Genomic DNA, 16,780 nt, shown 5'->3' with positions numbered 1-16,780 from the left:
TGCTGGGCTCCTAAAGAAGTCATTCAATGGAAATTTCACCTCCCTCACAGGCCTTAGGGTACAGGTCTCATAAAGTACCAGAATGATTTACTGAAATTCGAATTCAATGAAATGAAACAGGGCACGTTTCAGTCATCAGTTAAACATCAGAGGTGAATTTTAATAGTCGGACTTCATTTTTGATGTTTGATTGCTGACAGATTTCAAGCCCCACCACACCCCCTCCCCTTCTGCCCTACATCTAACCAATCCGACAAAGCCCGAGTGTCCCCTCCTTTAGCACCTGCGGCAAATTCAAACCATATAAGACTCAGCCAGCTGAAGAAGGAACCCCCACCCCACGCCCACTCTCTAAGCACAATAAAATAACATCCCACTTCCGATTTCCTTTCCCTGTTCTCTCAAGCCAATTTTGCAAGAACTTGGGAGCTTACCCTTCTTTCCCCCAGAAAACTTCATTATGTGAGTAATAAAACCTTTAATATAGTCTTGGTGTGTGTACTGCACCATCTTGATCCCCGAACCAAACTTTGGGTCAGGGGCCCATCCCATTCCACAACAACGTTGCTGCTGCTTTAGTTCTATTTATTTTAGGCAGCATCTGGTATGAAATTTGTATTGCCGGGTTTTTGCTGCTGGACAGCCAAAGATACCTTTGCCCCTCTGGCTAGTCCTTATAAAAGCCAATTTGACCCTTCCTACTACTATACAAGCGTTTTTAATAAAGAATGCCAAACAGACCAAAATAAAAGGGACAGTGGATTTACACCACCAAAGCCCTTTGTCTTCTGTCATGTCTCCAAATTCTTGGTGGTTTCCTACAAACAATGGCATAAAAACATCCCAATGTTCTTGAAGCACTTCTTTGGGTTTCTGATACCCTCCTCACTCAATGAACCATTTGTGTCTGGGGTGCTGGTGTCATTCTCAGTTGCATTCAATTCACATGTTTTCCACGGAAGATGTCCAAATGGCCAATTCAATCTTGTAGATTGAGTCCCGCCTCATTAACACGACTGCTGCTAATCCCATCTCATCAACATCATAGAGATATGATTTACAACACATAGGAAAATCACATCAGATGACAAAATGGTGGACAATTCACACACTACTGGGAATCACGGACTAGCCAAGTTGACCGATATTTTGGGACGTCACAATTCAATCCATGACAGTTGATGAGGGGGTCAGGGGATGAGAGGGTAGGCTCACCGTCTGTATCACCTTGGGCACGTTGCTTAACTTCTCTGAACCTGTTTTCATCTTTATGCTTAATTGGGTCCTTTTGAGTGTTAAGTGACACACACACGTAACCTGCTTAGAAGTGGGTCTCACACATGTTCAGTCGTAACTGTTGTTATCATCCTATCTTTTAAACGTCTGCTATTTATTATTATATAACTTAATCATTACCACCAACAGCCTCGGCAGCAGCATCTGGAGATTCTTAAACATCACACCAAGCAAAGCTCTCACAGAGATCTGGGGTCTGGGGCTTTAAATCTAGCCCCAAGGTGAATCGGAATCACCGGGAAAGTTTTGGATCTGAACCCAGGCAATCTGCCTGCAGAACCCATGCTCTGAACCACAACACCACAGCTGCCTCCCAAAGACAGGTGAATTGACAGGATGGGTGGGGGATATCCTGATTATACTACATTACAGAATCGGAAGCCAAGAAAATACTGATCAAGTGAAAAAAATGGAAGGGACGTGGAAACCTGCCAAAGACTTTTCCATGGAGCCCTTTCGGTAAAATTAGGCTAATTAGTAGATGCTACCTGAGGGATTTCAGCCAAAACCTGAGCAGCCCTCTGAAGCAAACGTGTGCTAAGACTCACCTGGCAGAAAAACCCCAGACAGATTCAAGCTCCAGGAAGACAAGCACCTCTGCTTAGAATATAGTGTTGACCAAAGTGGTGTCCCTTCCAAAGTACCATCCTGAAGACACTGGGAATTTACTGTCGTGCACGGAACCACCTCACAGGCAGGGTTCATAGGGTTCATTAGGAACGTGGACGCAGGACCTGATTGCCTGGGTGTGAATTCTCCTTGGAAACATACCAGCTGTGTGCCCTCCTTCACTCTCTGTGTCTCCCTGCCTGGGCTGTAATATGGACTTGACAATACTACCTCACTCACTGGATCTTTCGGTGAGGATTAAGTAGCATTAATGTCCATAAGGCCCTGAGCCCAGTGTTTGGCACATACAAGCACTCAACACATATTAGACCTCAGTGCAATTCAGGGCAGGGTTGTGATCCATTACAGAAAACTTTGTCACATTTTCACTGACTCTGACCAACTAATTGCATGTCTTCACAAGTTTCACTGAGCATCCCCGCAGTGACAGACTCTGGGGCAGGATTTTAAGCTACAAAGGTGAGCAAGTGAAACTGACTCCTGTCTGCCACAGGACTACAGATATATGACTCACCCACTTGACTTCAAAGGACCCATCCGTTTCAGAAACTTAATCAAACTGACCCTCACATCGGAGAGCTCCACGACTACTGGAAGTATAAAAATGGAATCTGTTGCACGTTAGCACAGAGGCTGCACAGATAATTTCCAAAGTCATCTGGGAAACGCAGTGGTAGAGCCCAACTCCCCAGAGGCCGTTTCTCATGACATCATTGCTACTTTGGACAGGAGAGTCTGGGGAGTGAGTTGAGGCTCAGCTCTCGGGCACTCAGTGACTAGGGGGACAACACATCCCGCAGCACACACGAGATGGCTTCGTTCCGGTGTGCAGCACCCACTGGAGTCCCGGATGCTAATTACCAATTAACTAAAAAAAAAAAAAGCCACTGCCCTGGAGTCGATTCCTATTCATAGTGACCCTATAGGACAGACTAGTACTGCCTCATAGGGTTTCCAAGGCTGTAATCTCTACGGAAGCAGACTGCCACATCTTTCTCCCGCGGGGCTGCTGGTGGGTTTGAACCGCCAACCTTTAGCTTAGCAGCCAAGACTTTAACCACTGCAGCCACCAGGATTCCTCTGACCGAGGGTTAAAAACGGTTGCCGTCCAGTCCATTCCGACTCATAGCGACCCTACAGGACAGGGTAGAACTGGCCCATAGAGTTTCCGAGGAGCACCTGGTGGATTTGAACTGCTGACCCTTTGGTTAGCAGCTGTAGCACTTAACCACTGCGCTACCAGGGCTTCGAGTTAGAGTGTACATATGTTCAGGCCCTTGAGTGGAGGGAGAAGGGGTTGCAGTGGGCACCTTTCTAGCGCCTGGGCTGTTGTGGCCACTCCTTCTCCCGGGCATTCGCCCTCTGTAGAAGAAGACCTGCGGCCTGGGTACGTAGCGGAGCTTGGTCCGCCGTCAGGACTGGCCTGGGTACCACGCGAGAGTGTGCTCCAGGCCCGTGCACTCGCCACCTGCCTGCATCCTTCAGTTCACAGCAGGCGCTCTGGACGCGCACTGCCTGCTTCTCCACCTCAGCCTCTGCGCGCCAACCACTAGTCAGTGGCCCTCACTAGTGACACCGCCACGGCCTGCACACACCTCAGGAGCCACCTGGGGAGCCAGCGCTTGCCGAGGGCCCCTGGCTCCGCCTCTCACCCTCGTCAGCCAAAGGGGGCACTGCGATCCAGCATCTGCCACTGAGATGCACTGGGTGGACATGTGGGTGTCATGGCTCCTGCCACCAAGGGCTAGGGTGAACCTAGGTGGGCCTCGGGAAATTGCTGCTGCTTGAGGCTCATGTGTGCGCCCCCAGAGTAGAGGGGCCGGGCTGTGGGGTTCCGCGGGAAGGGCCTGACGCCAGATCTCGGAGGTGGTGAGCAACCTGCCCATAGACTAGAGGTGAGCCAGGCTCTGGCTCCCGGGGTCTAGCCCCTGCACTTCAGTGGCTCAGGGACTTTCCTCTCTCCCTTTGCCTCGGCACCCAACTCCCCAGGGTAGAGTTCAAGGATCTCCTCTGAGTAAGGGCTTTCTGTTGACTATTAGATGCTACCTTAGGTATTTTTTTTTCTGAGGTATTGTGGACCACCCTAGCTTTTGCTTTCATTAAAAAACAACAAAAAACCCATTACCGTAAAGTCGATTCCGACTCATAGCGACCCTGTAGGACAGAGTAGAACTGCCTAAATAGGGTTTCCAAGGAGCGGCTGGTGGATTCGAGCTGTCCACATTTTGGTTAGTAGCCGAGCTTCCACCAGGGCCTCAAAACTCAGGCTGGGCTTGGTTCTGTTTGGACGTTGGGGCACAGTCATCTGAGAATGAATGACTTATCTGAGTAGTGTCAAACACACATTTCTTCATCAAACTAATCTGGAGATGAGGGCCCTCTATACTATCCTGCAACTTCCTTTTTCAGGTGAAAAAACATTTTCTATAGTATGCATTCATAGAAGTAGAATTTTTAAGTCAAAGGACATGCATTGTAAACATTTCTAAAATAACTTTATTGAGGTATAATTTTCACATCATAACATTCTCCTTTATAACAGTACAATTCAATGAATTTTTTAGTAAAGGTGCAGAGCTGTGCAACAATCACCAGTTTTAATATTTACCATTTTACAAGAATATCATCAAATTATCCATCGGTTCTAACGTACTAATTTTCACTGTCAGCAGTAGGGTGCGAGGTCTTTGCCAATATTGGTAAGGATGGGAAGACTACCAATTTTTGACATCTCTGCCCATCTGACAAGTGAAAAGCAGTCTCATAACTTAGTCTGGCATTTCTGTAACTGTTAGTGAGACTCAGCAACTTTCCTTTTCTTAGAGATGTTTATATATTAGGGACATTACAGCAGAGAAATTATCATATAAAGGTTTTGCAAATATTTCCTCTGAATGACTACACGGGAAATTCAGAAACAGCTGAAGAGGATAAATGTGAAAACAGGGGACTGAGGTGATGCAAAGGAGAAGGGACCCAAGATATATGACAAAAAAAGAGAAATATTCTCAGCTCTTTTACAAGAGGGAAATTAGACAAACAAGGATGTTTGTACGTGTATGTGTATTTATTCAGTAAACATTCTCCTGTGTGTGCCAGGCACTAGGCGTGAAACAATTCATGAAATGTCATCCCTGCCTTCTGGAACCTCACAGTAGACGACTTCGAGGTCACAGCGAATGAATAAACAGTATAAGTCAGTTTCATATGTACTTCAATAGCAGTGCCACCTATTAATCATCCAACTTGAATAAGATAGCAACAAGTAGAAAGTTTCATAAAACTAAATCTAAAAATACTGGCCTCCACAAATTGTTTTGAAAACAAAGATGGTTCAATTGGTCTTTTTGGATTTAACGGTACAGGGGCCTGAGAAGCGCTGGATGTTAATTTCTTTAAAACATTTTCCACGTTCTTGCTATGAGCCAGGTTCTGGGACTAGTGCCGAGGACGCAAACATTGACTAGAACACAATCACTGAGTACAAAACAGCATACTGTAAATGGAGGCAGACGTGTAAACTAGCAATTACAGTTTGGGAAAAGTGCTACTAGAGAGTTTATTAAAGAATGCATTAGGGCAGAAAGACCATATTTAAATCAAATTTGGAAGGAAAAAAAAGGACTTCCCAGTAGACATGACCCTTAAACTGGGTCTCAAGGGTAAAAAGGAATATACTAGGCTTAGTACAAGGGGATGAAAGATGGGGGCAGGTATTCTAGTAGGAAAGAATAGTATCTCATAAAAGCACAGATTGGCAAAATCACGTGTTAAGAAGTTTGATATTTCTAATCACAATATAGTAATGTCAGCATTGTCTAACTCTTGGGTCAGAGAGAATACAATGAAAATTGCAACAATAAATGATCTTGAAATCATCAATAATAAGAACATTATACATACATAGATATACAAACATATATACATAGAGAGTGTGTATGTGTCCCTGGGTGGTGCAAATGGTAACCTACTCAGTTGCTAACCTGAGGCACCTCGGAAGAAAGGCCTGGCAATCTACTTCCAAATATCAGCCATTGAAAACCCTATGAGCACAGTTCTACTCTGACACACATGGGGTCACCATGAGTCAGAACTGACTCAACAGCAACTTGGCTTCGTGTGTGTGTGTGTGTGCGTGTGTGTGTGTGTGTATAAAATTATGGAATGTGACCAAAGCTAGACTTGGACAAAAATTCACAAACTTAAATGCTTGTATCATTAAGCAACAAAGAATGAAAATACAATATACAAACATTTGTGGAAAGCTTTGAGAGTATTATCAGGTGAGCGCTTTTTTGCCCTTCATAGTACTTAAGAGATGGGTATGTTTTTTGCCCTTATCTTTTTGAAATACTCAAAAGTATAACCAGGCATAACTATACAACATTCTATGTTACTCATTTTCAAGAAATATTTCATATGTTTCTAGATCCAATGCTGCAGATATCTATTAAAGCTTAGTATACACCAAACCAAAACCAAACCCACTGCTGTCGAGCAAATTCTGAATCATAGTGACCCTGTAGGACACAGTAGAACTGCCCCCATAGGGTTTCTAAGGCTGTAAATTTTTACAGAAGCAGACTGCCATATTTTTCGCCCACGGAGTGACTGGTGGATTCAAACTGCTGACCTTTTGGTTAGCAGCTGAGCACTTAACCACTGCACTACCAGAGCTCCCCTTCAGTATGTACAGGGCACCGTAATTAATGGATGACCCTGGGTGCCACATATGGTTTGCACTTGACTACTAACCTAAAGGTTGGTGGTTTGAACCCACCCAATGGTGCTGTGGAAGAAAGGCCTGGCGATCTGCTTTTGTAAAGATTCCAGTCAAGAAAACCTTATGCAGCAGTTCTACTCTGTGACACATGAGGTCGCCATGACTTCGAATCAACTTGACAGCAGTAGGTTTCTTGGGGGCTAACAGATGAAGATACGAATAGATGTTCTCGATCCTACACAAACCCAGTCACGTGTGTTTATGATATGGACTGGGGGGTTGCAGCTCATATTATAATTGCAAGTAATCCTACGAGCTAAAATGGACTGTGTTAAATGCTGAAAAATAATGAATAAGCACAGCACCATGGCTGCAAGGAGTAAACTGACCCTGACTTGGGGTAGGGGGAGTCAACTGCAGTGCTTATTGCTAGTTCAGGGATGCACTTCTAAATTGTTCAAACTATTAGTTAATGAGATTGAAACAAGAAGGACATATACAGTCACACTTAATTAAAATAATACATAGATTCACATCAATTGGTCACATCTACGGTTACTGGGAATATGTTATATTGACTGCAGACCTGAGAGGAATGTCATCATTTATATGTTTTACAATTACACCTATGATATGGTTGGCTTGGGGCACAAAAATTTTCATTGCAATGAAGAAATAAGAGCTCTAGAGACATAACAAATCAACTCTAGGACAGTTGCAAAAGTAGGTGGATACTCTAGAACTCATATGCCTTGGACGATGGGTTTAAAAAGGGGGGGAGAGCTGTTCCTATAGCTCAAACAAAACTTTTCGCTGAAGACAAACAAGCTGTTGTAGGTTAAGACTTTTATGAGTTAGTTTCACTTTCTGTAGGACCTGTTTCCCTCAACATTTCTTAGAGAATTCTTGGCTAAAGTGAGAGACTTGGTGCATAATAAGGCCTGATCTCTGTCTGAAGACTTTGGAACAATGGCTACACTTGTATGGCTTCTCCCCTGTATGAATTCTTAAGTGAATAGCTAGAGTTGGCTTATGTCTAAAGCTTTTCTCACAGTAATTACATTTAAAAGGTTTCTCTCCAGTGTGAGTTCTCTGGTGCAAAGTAAGAGCTGACTGTTCAATAAAGCCTTTCCCACAAGTACAACACTTATGAGGTTTTTCACCTGTATGAGTTTTCAGATGTCTTTTAAGGTTTGGTCCATAACAAAAGCTTTTCCTGCACTCAAGGCATTTAAATGCTGCTTCTCCAGAATGGGCTCTCTGGTGCCCTGTAAGGTGTGACCTTCGAGTGAATCGCTTTTTGCATATCGTACATTCATAGGGCCTCTCCCCTGTATGAGATCGTTTGTGCCTGTACAAGTCTGAATTACGAAGGAAGCTTTTCCCACATTCAGGGCACTTGTGACGTTCCTCTCCTGAATGAATTTTCTGGTGCCCATTAAGTTGTGACTTCCGAGCAAAACATTTTCCACACTGAGAACATCGGTGAGGTTCCTTTCCTGCATTCTTTTGTTGATGGGGTCCAAGTCTGAGAGGTTTTTCCGCGTTGTTGCTCTCACATTTCTCTCCTGGAGAGTGTTTCTGATCATCTAAAAGCTTTGATAACTGTAACTCCTTTGGGGGATTTCCCCATTGATTTTCTAACTGTCCACAGACTTTTTGTAAAGTGGGACCACGAAGAACATTCTCCTCAAAAGGAAAAATAAATGCACATGTATTCTCTAGTTTATTCTGTTCTGACGAATCTTCATTTTCTCTCCCAATATCAAAATCTGAGAGAAGAAATAGATATTTCAGATGCCACAGTGTCCCAAGGAAAATAAAAAGTGTTAGAGAAAACCACTAGTGGGAAGATAGAAAACACTACACAGAATCTCAAAGTTCATTACTCTGATTAAAGCTGAATTTTTCTTTTCTTTCTTGTCGACTATTCAATTAGCAATTACTTACCTATCCTGGAGAAACCTAATTGTTTTACTCCTTCGGAGCTCTGTAATTCCTTCACCCGTGGATCTTCTTCTCTATATTCCAATGGGAAGCTCAGGTCAGGGTTTGGTATCGGATATTCTGGCCAAAAGAGAGACGGGGCCATGATGGTTTGAGTTACTACTGGTTTCTCTGCAATTCAGGGTGATTTCTTAGAAAATAGTCTCTCCGTACCTAAACCTCCACCATTAGGTTTACTTCATCTGGAGGCCCTGACAATTGTTTTTATAACTGTAAGAACAAAACCAAAATGAAGGGAAGATCCTTTCCTCTTCAACTCAAAGAACTTTTCCAATATCTATGGAAGTGGAGTAAATCGATTCCGTGTTGATATCAATGCACTGCATTAGTTCTATATCTATTTTGATAATCAACTATTTAGGTTAGAAAAAAAATGAAGTAAATTTGACCTAAAGCTTTGGCATATTAAAACTGAGAAACACTGTGTTCTTCAGTACCAAGTGAAGAGAGAGAGGAAGAAGTGGTAATTTTGAAATGGTTTACTGGAATAATTTCAGTTAAAAACCCATTGCCGTTGAGTCAACTCCAAAAACATAGCGACCCTATAGGACAGAGTAGAACTGCCTCATAGGATTTCCAAGGCTATAATCTTTACGGAAGCAGCCTGCCACATCTTTCTCCTGTGGAGCCGCTGGTGGGTTCAAACTGCCAACCTTTTAGTTAGCAGCCGAAAACTCTTTAACCACTGCACCACCAGGGCTCCAAAACTCAGTTAAGAGATGTTCAGATTAAAATGGTAACTAAACTGGGTTGGCAACCAGCAAAAACTGTCTTCACATTTTTGATTCAGCCCAAGTTCAGAAGGGTATTGATTTGAAATTCAAGGAATATTTCTCTCTCCCTGTCCCCTACTACCTCTCTCCTTATTGAGAGGAGTTGTAGTTTGAATTCTCTTTCCACATCCCTCCCTCTTCCTTATCTCTGGCATAAGTTTGGAAAATACTGATTTAAGAGCCATATATATGACAATCTTTAAAGATTAATATCATTATTAAAACAGTATTTGAACATTAATTTGGCTAATGTTAATCTGATGGGAAATTTTAACTTCAGAACACTATATAAAAATATAGGAAGTGCACAATATACCAGTTTCAATAACAGACATAACATCTAGAAAGAAGATCAATAAGGAACTAGAGGAACTGAACAACACTATAAATCAACCAGATCCACCAGATATATATAAAACATTCTACCCAAAAACAGCACAATATACACTCTTCTCCAGTCACATGGATCATTCCCCAGGACAGATCATATGTTAGGTCACAAAGCAAGTCTTAATAAATTTAAAAAGATTGAAATCATATAAAATATCTTCTCCGAACACAATGGACGAAACCAGAAATCAATAAAAGGAGGAAAAATGAAAAATTCACAAATAAATGTAAATTAAATAACACACCATTAAACGACCAGTGGGTCAAAGAAAAAAATCACAGGAGAAATTAGAAAATACATGGAAATGAATGAAAATGAAAGTACAACATATCACAACTTATGGGATGCAGGGAAGGCAGTGTCATCAATTGAATTGTGTCCCTCAAAAAGATGTGTATCTATTTGGCTAGGCCATCATTTCCAGCATTGTATGATTGTCTACCATTTTCTCATCTGATGTGATGTTCTTATGTGTTATAATCCTACCTCTATGATGTTAATGAGGGGGCACAGGCGGCAGTTATGTCAATGAAGCAGGACTCAATCTACAAGATTGGATTGTGTCTTGAGCCAATTTATTTGGGGATATAAAAGAGAGAAGTGAGCAGAGAGACAGAGGGACCTCATACCACCAAGAAAGCAGCAAGGACCTGAGGTTCTTGTGCAGAGAAGCTCCTAGACCATGGGAACGTGGATAAGGACCTTCCTCCAGAGTCGACAGAGAGGGAAAGCCTTCCCCTGAGCTGATGCCCTGAATTTGGACTTCTAGCCTCCTAGACTGTGGCAGAATAAACTTATCCTTGTAAAAACCGTCCACTTGTGGTATTTCAGTTATAGCAGCACTAGATAACCAAGACAGTAGTGTTCAGAGAGAAATTTATAGCTGTAAACACCAACATTAAAAAAAAACAAAGATCTCATAACAATAAACGATCTTTACACCTTGAGGAACTAGAAAGAGAAGACCAAACCAAGCCCAAGGGTACTGGAAGGATAGGAAATAATAAAGATTAGAGCAGAGAGAAATGAAGTAGAGAACAACAACAACAAAATAGGGAAAATTAAGGAGACCAAAAGTTGGTTCTTTAAAAAGATCAATAAAATTGACAAATCTCCAGATAGACTGAAGAAGAAAAAAGAGGGAAGACATAAATAACTAAAATCAGAAAGGAAACTGGGGACATTACTATCAACCTTACAGAAATAAAAAGGATTGTAAAAGGATGCTATGAACAACTATACTCCAACAAATTAGATAATCTAGAAGAAATGGACAATTTCCTAAAAAAATACAAACTACATAAATTGACTCAAGAACAAATAGAAAATCTCAATAGACCTAAAACACGAGGCTGAATCAATCATCAAAACCTCCCAACACTGAATACACATTTTTCCAAAATAAGAATACAAATGGCCAATAAGCACATGAAAAGGTGCTCACCATCAGTTGTCATTAGGAAAATGCAAATAAACCCGCAAGGAAGATACCACTTCACACCTACCTGTTGCCATTGCAGCCCTATAGAACAGAGCAGAACTGCCCATAGGATTTCCAAAGAGCAGCTGGGAGATTCAAACTGCTGACCTTTTGGTTAGCAGTCCCACTCTTAACCACTACACCTATGGAAATGTTAATATTATTATCTACTTCTGGCATCTGGAAATGTCTGGTTTGAATTCAAACGAGGGTTTTTTTTTTTTTTAAGCTTACCTCTTTCTTAGATCACATTCCACTGCAGAAACGCATTTCTTCACAGGTTTCATAACATTCAGCTCAGCTCCATCTCACAGTTTGCTGTTTTCACTATGCAAATTTGTTTTCTATTCTACGTTTTATAGGTTGCCTGCTAGTGAGCCCTGCAAACTCCTGAATATGTTTTTTTCATCTCCAACATTTCCTTCACCTGATAGGAGTTTTCATCCTGCAATATTTCCAAGATCTTGTTTCTACCTTACATGTATTCCCTGTAGATCAGGAGGAAAGTGATAATCCAATTTTAATAGCATAAACAAATACTATCTGATATCTGACCTTCATTTCTGACCTCTCTTTGAAGGTTTCATTTGTTTATCCTCTCATTGAAGGCAAATTCATTATTTTAACAAAGTGTAGACCCTCATATTGCAGTAGCTGCCTTGAATTGCCTCTATTCAACCTTGTTTTGATTATCTCCATTAGCTCCTTTCCCAGTGACAGGAGTCTAAGTCTGGCAAAGCTTTTCTCAAGGGGCTGTTAAAGTGATTTACAGACATGCAGTTCTCAGTCATATTTTAATTTATACCATGCCATGTTTGAAAAAGGGATTTAACTTTTGTTTGCAGTCCATCAATAGGTATGCAATTTTGTCAGTTATTAGTTAACAGAAAGTGTTCCTAAAATGCGAAAGGTATACTTGTCTCTGTTCTGTCTTTTGCAATGACTATATACATATATTCATATATATTCACATATGCATTACATATATTCATATATATTCATTACATATATACGCACAGGGAATACAATCCAAACTTTCACAATCAATAGAATTCTTCAATGATTTTAAATTTTTTTCTTTTTTATTCCACTATCGCATCTTGTGCTTTCCACTCAGTCTCCAACAGGCTCTAGTTAGGTCTGGAGGGATCAAGCCCTCCTCGCCAAACACAGGGAGGAGTCTCCCCTGAGAGGTGAGATTATTCCCTGTGCCCTTGTGAAACACGCACCCCAGGAGATTTGAATCTTGGCAGTCCATTTATTGCACTTTGAGAAACACGATTCTCAAAGGTTTTGATTTAATGATATAGCTGTGTCCTTCATGGTGGTTCACAGCCCCACTACTAACCAAAAAGTCGGCAGTCCGAATCTACCAGCTTCTCCTGGGAAAGCCTATAGGGTGGCTATGAGTTGGAATCAACTCAACAGCAAGGGGTTTCATAACTTTGTAAGCAGTGAAGCCCCTTTCAAGGTTCTGAGTACGGCGTATATTGCTCCAAGTATTAAGCTGAAGCTCTTATCACAGAAAAGCAAGTGAGGAGGACCCAAGAGTGACAGAGAGCCCTTAGGATCCACAACATCACACATCCAAATGTTTAAGATTTGCTGCCGGAAATGAGTCCTTAGCCAGGGTATCCAATTTCACACAGTTTGCCTGTATCAAATTCCTGATGCAGAATCTTCTGAGCAGGGTCCTTAGCTTAACGGGTTCCTAATCCCATTTTCTCTAACTGCTTTGTTCCCTGCTATTCCCAGAGATCATTTGCTCCTCCTCCTCTTTCTCAGACAGGTCCATTTCCATTGGGTACTCACTGTTTCTAACCCCAGGCCCAACCCTGGAGAGCTCTTGCTCTCTCAGAACAGAAACAAAAGAAGCAACATAAGCCCCTTTTTGCCTTACCTGGCTCGGAAAAGGGCTGGCATTTCCTATCATCACCATCCCTCGGGTACTGTGGCCCTGCCTGTGGGATCTGCTCCTCTGCCACGGTGGCCTCCTGGGAAGGTCCTAGGACGTGGAGCTCAGGTGACTCCAGTTGGATGTTTGGTGGTATGTGTGCCGTTCCCACTGGTGCCAGTTCTTCCAAGAGCATTTCCTGCCTACCAACCTGGGGGAAATGACAGAACCCATCACTCTGACGTCTAGACCAGCACTGCCCAGTGGGCGTATAATGGGAGCCACAGATGTAATTTTACATTTTCTAGTGGCCATACAAAAACAATAGGAAGAAACAGCAGAGGTCAATCTTAATAGCATGTTTTACTTAACCCAGTATATCCACAACGTCATCAATTCAACATGTAATTAATATAAATTATTAATGAGGTATCTTACATTCTAAGCCTTTGGGCTCTGTTGTGCATTTTACACTTACACATACGTCAGTGTGGACTGGTCACATTTCAAGTGCTCAGGAGCCACACGTGGCTAGCAGCTACTGTACCGGGCAGCACAAGTCTAGACCATACGATGCTAAAATCTAAATTAATCGGCAAATTCCAGAAGAGATGGAAAGGTGGGGAACTACAAACTCCGTCCTTCCTAGGGCAGCAGAGCACTTCGGAAGACCCCTGTTAGGGCGGGACACCTGCCCTGATGCTCACAGCTACTGCACAGCCCCACCAACCCACATGCTGCAGCGCCCCATACGCCCACCTAGAAGCACTGCGTGCCTTCTCCCAAAGATCCTGGCCTGGGCTCAGCCAGGAGCCTCCCCAGACAGAGGTTTCACAGGGGGGTTCTCAACAAAGGACACTGCCTTCCCCACCTCTCTGAGACATCTTGGATGTGATGGCAGGTGGTGGCTATTGGAGTCTAGGGGGCCAGGGATACAATATTCACAATGCACAATGGTCGCACATCCCAAACAACTTGGACTCTCCCTCTCAGGCACCCGTATAGATAAAAAGGACCTGTCAAGAACCTCACCCTCTTCATCATATAAATAGAAATATCTTTATACTTTTAGCATAACTTGAATTTTCGAGGAATGCACTACTGTGAAAACCAGAGGAAGGCTATACTATTTTCGCTCAGAATTTTACCAAGACTTATTTGGAAAATCACATGACCAGCAGCAACAGTGATCATAGTATTTGAGCTGTATCAGCCTGAATTGCTGCCTGTTGCATTCACAGTGATTCTATGCACACATGCAAGCATCTGACAACTTCATTAGGTCTAACAGCGGAGTCAAGCTCAAACAAGTGTATACCGACATACACACTGTTGGTGGTGGGCGTTACTGTCTAGTCGATTCTGACTCACACTGACACCATCAGTGTATACTAAGCTAGTTTTATCAGTGTATACTAAGCTAGTTTTTTGTTTTTTTTTTTTAACTGTTGCTTTAGATTTCGGCTCGAATCTTCTTGACTCAGGCGTTGTCCAGCTTTTTTCTGGACAGTGCCAGGCAGGAAATATTTCAGTCTTTGTGGGCCAGATTCAATCTGTCAAATATATCTATTTTAAATAAACACTTAAAAAGGTAAAAACCCTTCCTAGCTCATGACTGCACAAAAACAGGCCCTGGGTTGAATTAGGCCCCAAGGCATTGGAATACATATTAAATTGATGTTTTTTTTATTGAAAACCCTGGTGGCGTAGTGGTTAAGACCTATGGCTGCTAACCAAAAGGTCAGCAGTTCGAATCCACCAGGTGCTCCTTAGAAACCATATGGGGCAGTCCTACTCTGTCCTATAGGGTCACACTATGAGTCGGAATTGACTCGGCAGCAACGGGTTTTTTTTTTTAATTGCACGTATGTATACAGGTTACATTTGCTCTGAATTTCACTTCAGGATAGCTAAAGGGACATTACCAAGTATCGGTTGTAGGCCGGGTTTGGGTCAGAGAGTTCAGAACCACTGACTCATATGCTGAGTCTGGCAGAAGAAAAAAGTGAAACGGACTTGGGGCTGAAGGATAACACAAAGACCAGACATCTGAGCTGGCCCCAGCTGCCTCTGCTACTTCTTTTTCTCTGACAACAGAGATCCCACCTTCTTTTCTCACCTGCTGCTCTGGTATCTCAAGTTCTCTCTGTAAGTCTTCCACCAGTGCCAGAGCTCTTTCTCTGTTCTCTGGGCGGTACAGCCTTACCCAGGTCTCTATCTCTGAGGGCAGAATAGTTAGGAATTGCTCCAACACTAGCAGCTCCAGGATTTCTTCCTTAGAATGGATCGTTGGCTTCAACCACTGAGAGCAAAGCTCCCAGAGGCTGTTGAAAGCTTCACGAGGCCCGGCTGCCTGTTGGTATTGGAACTGCCTGAAGCGCTGATGGAAGACTTCACACTCAGTATCGTACTCTTTAAGCGTGGAGCCATGATTCAAGGAGGCCTGGATTGCACAGCCCAGGGCCACAGCCATCGCTCCCTTCCAGCAGCTGAGAATTTATCTAACAGTCCAGGAGTCACCTATAGCTGAGGACAGGAAAACACAAGAAAGTAGAAACAGCAGTGGTTACCAGAGGGCATACTTACTCACTCCCTTGCCTTACTTTTCACCAAAGCCCTAAAGCAGAAGTTCTTCATCTTTCTGGTGGTTTTCAGAATCTGATGAAAGGTGTGGACACACTTCCCCAAAAAACAGACCTCCATATCCAACTCTACAAACATTCATATAATTCCATAAGGTTTACAAAATCTCCAAGGCCATCCACGGATCTTTTAGAACTGCACAAGACCCACGTGATGATTTAAGGCAAAATTTAAAATAAAAATTCAGTTCCTCAGTCACGCTAGCCACATCTCAAGTGCTCACCACTGGAACGTTCTACTCGGTAGCTCTGCTCTAGAATTCCAAGGACCTCTGGTGAAGAACACCTGCCCTTCCAGAGCCCCGTATACATGACTGCATCCCCGCTACCAATTTAATTCCAACACTTTCGCATTTCTGAGTATAGATTGGCCTCAAAAAAAAAATGGAGGAGGGATACTAACAATACATTTAAATAATGTGAATGTCCATCTAGCATTAAAACCCCATTGCCATCAAGTGGATTCAGACTCATAGCGACCCTATGGGACATAGTAGAACTGCCCCACATTGTTTCCAAGGAGCAGCTGGTGGATTCAAAGTGCTAACCTTTTGGTTAGCAGCTAATCGCTTAACCACTGTGCCACTATGGCTCCCCATCTAGCATCAAGTAGCCTTTAATAGCCTTCAATCAAAGGGACCTTAGCTGGAGCAATGCTTTGCAAGAACAGCAAATCATCAGCCCCTCATTCTTCTCACCTCCAGGTATGTGCTGTTCCCCTAACATCTCCTTACAGACTCCCTGCAATAACACTCCAAGAGGCTTTTGTTAAAATATTCTTAGGGCTATCTCTGAGGTCATAGAGGCAGGTCACACACATCTCAACAGGTCTCAAGACCTGCATTTGACATGACTTTCTGTGCACCTTTCCTCTTTGTTCCAGTGGAAATCAAGGCGGGGGTGGGGGGTAGGGTGGGGCGGTGGGGTGGCGTGGGGGGATGGGG

General features: G+C 42.9%; 3 protein-coding genes across 4 annotated transcripts in view; all 3 read right to left on the bottom strand.

Moving 5' to 3' along the window:
• The window catches only part of LOC126069069 (zinc finger protein 75A-like), a 217,041-nt gene that overhangs the window by 50,995 nt on the left and 149,266 nt on the right, over nucleotides 1–16,780 (bottom strand). The window lies entirely within an intron of this gene.
• Nucleotides 1–16,780, bottom strand: part of LOC126069551 (zinc finger protein 449-like) — a 190,314-nt gene that overhangs the window by 84,601 nt on the left and 88,933 nt on the right. The gene's annotated exons all lie outside the window — the stretch shown is intronic.
• LOC126069453 (zinc finger protein 449-like) lies at nucleotides 7,535–15,667 on the bottom strand. The gene is made up of 4 exons (XM_049872897.1): nucleotides 15,314–15,667; nucleotides 13,201–13,405; nucleotides 8,600–8,716; nucleotides 7,535–8,421 (listed from the first exon to the last, which is right to left on the bottom strand). The coding sequence occupies exons 1-4, from the start codon at nucleotides 15,665–15,667 to the stop codon at nucleotides 7,535–7,537; spliced, it is 1,563 nt and encodes a 520-aa protein (XP_049728854.1).

The sequence above is a fragment of the Elephas maximus genome, chromosome X (genome assembly GCF_024166365.1).
Source record: "Elephas maximus indicus isolate mEleMax1 chromosome X, mEleMax1 primary haplotype, whole genome shotgun sequence".
Lineage (NCBI taxonomy): Eukaryota > Metazoa > Chordata > Mammalia > Proboscidea > Elephantidae > Elephas > Elephas maximus.
The sequence above is the reverse complement of the archived record's forward strand: the minus strand, read 5'-3'. Positions and strand labels throughout refer to the sequence as shown.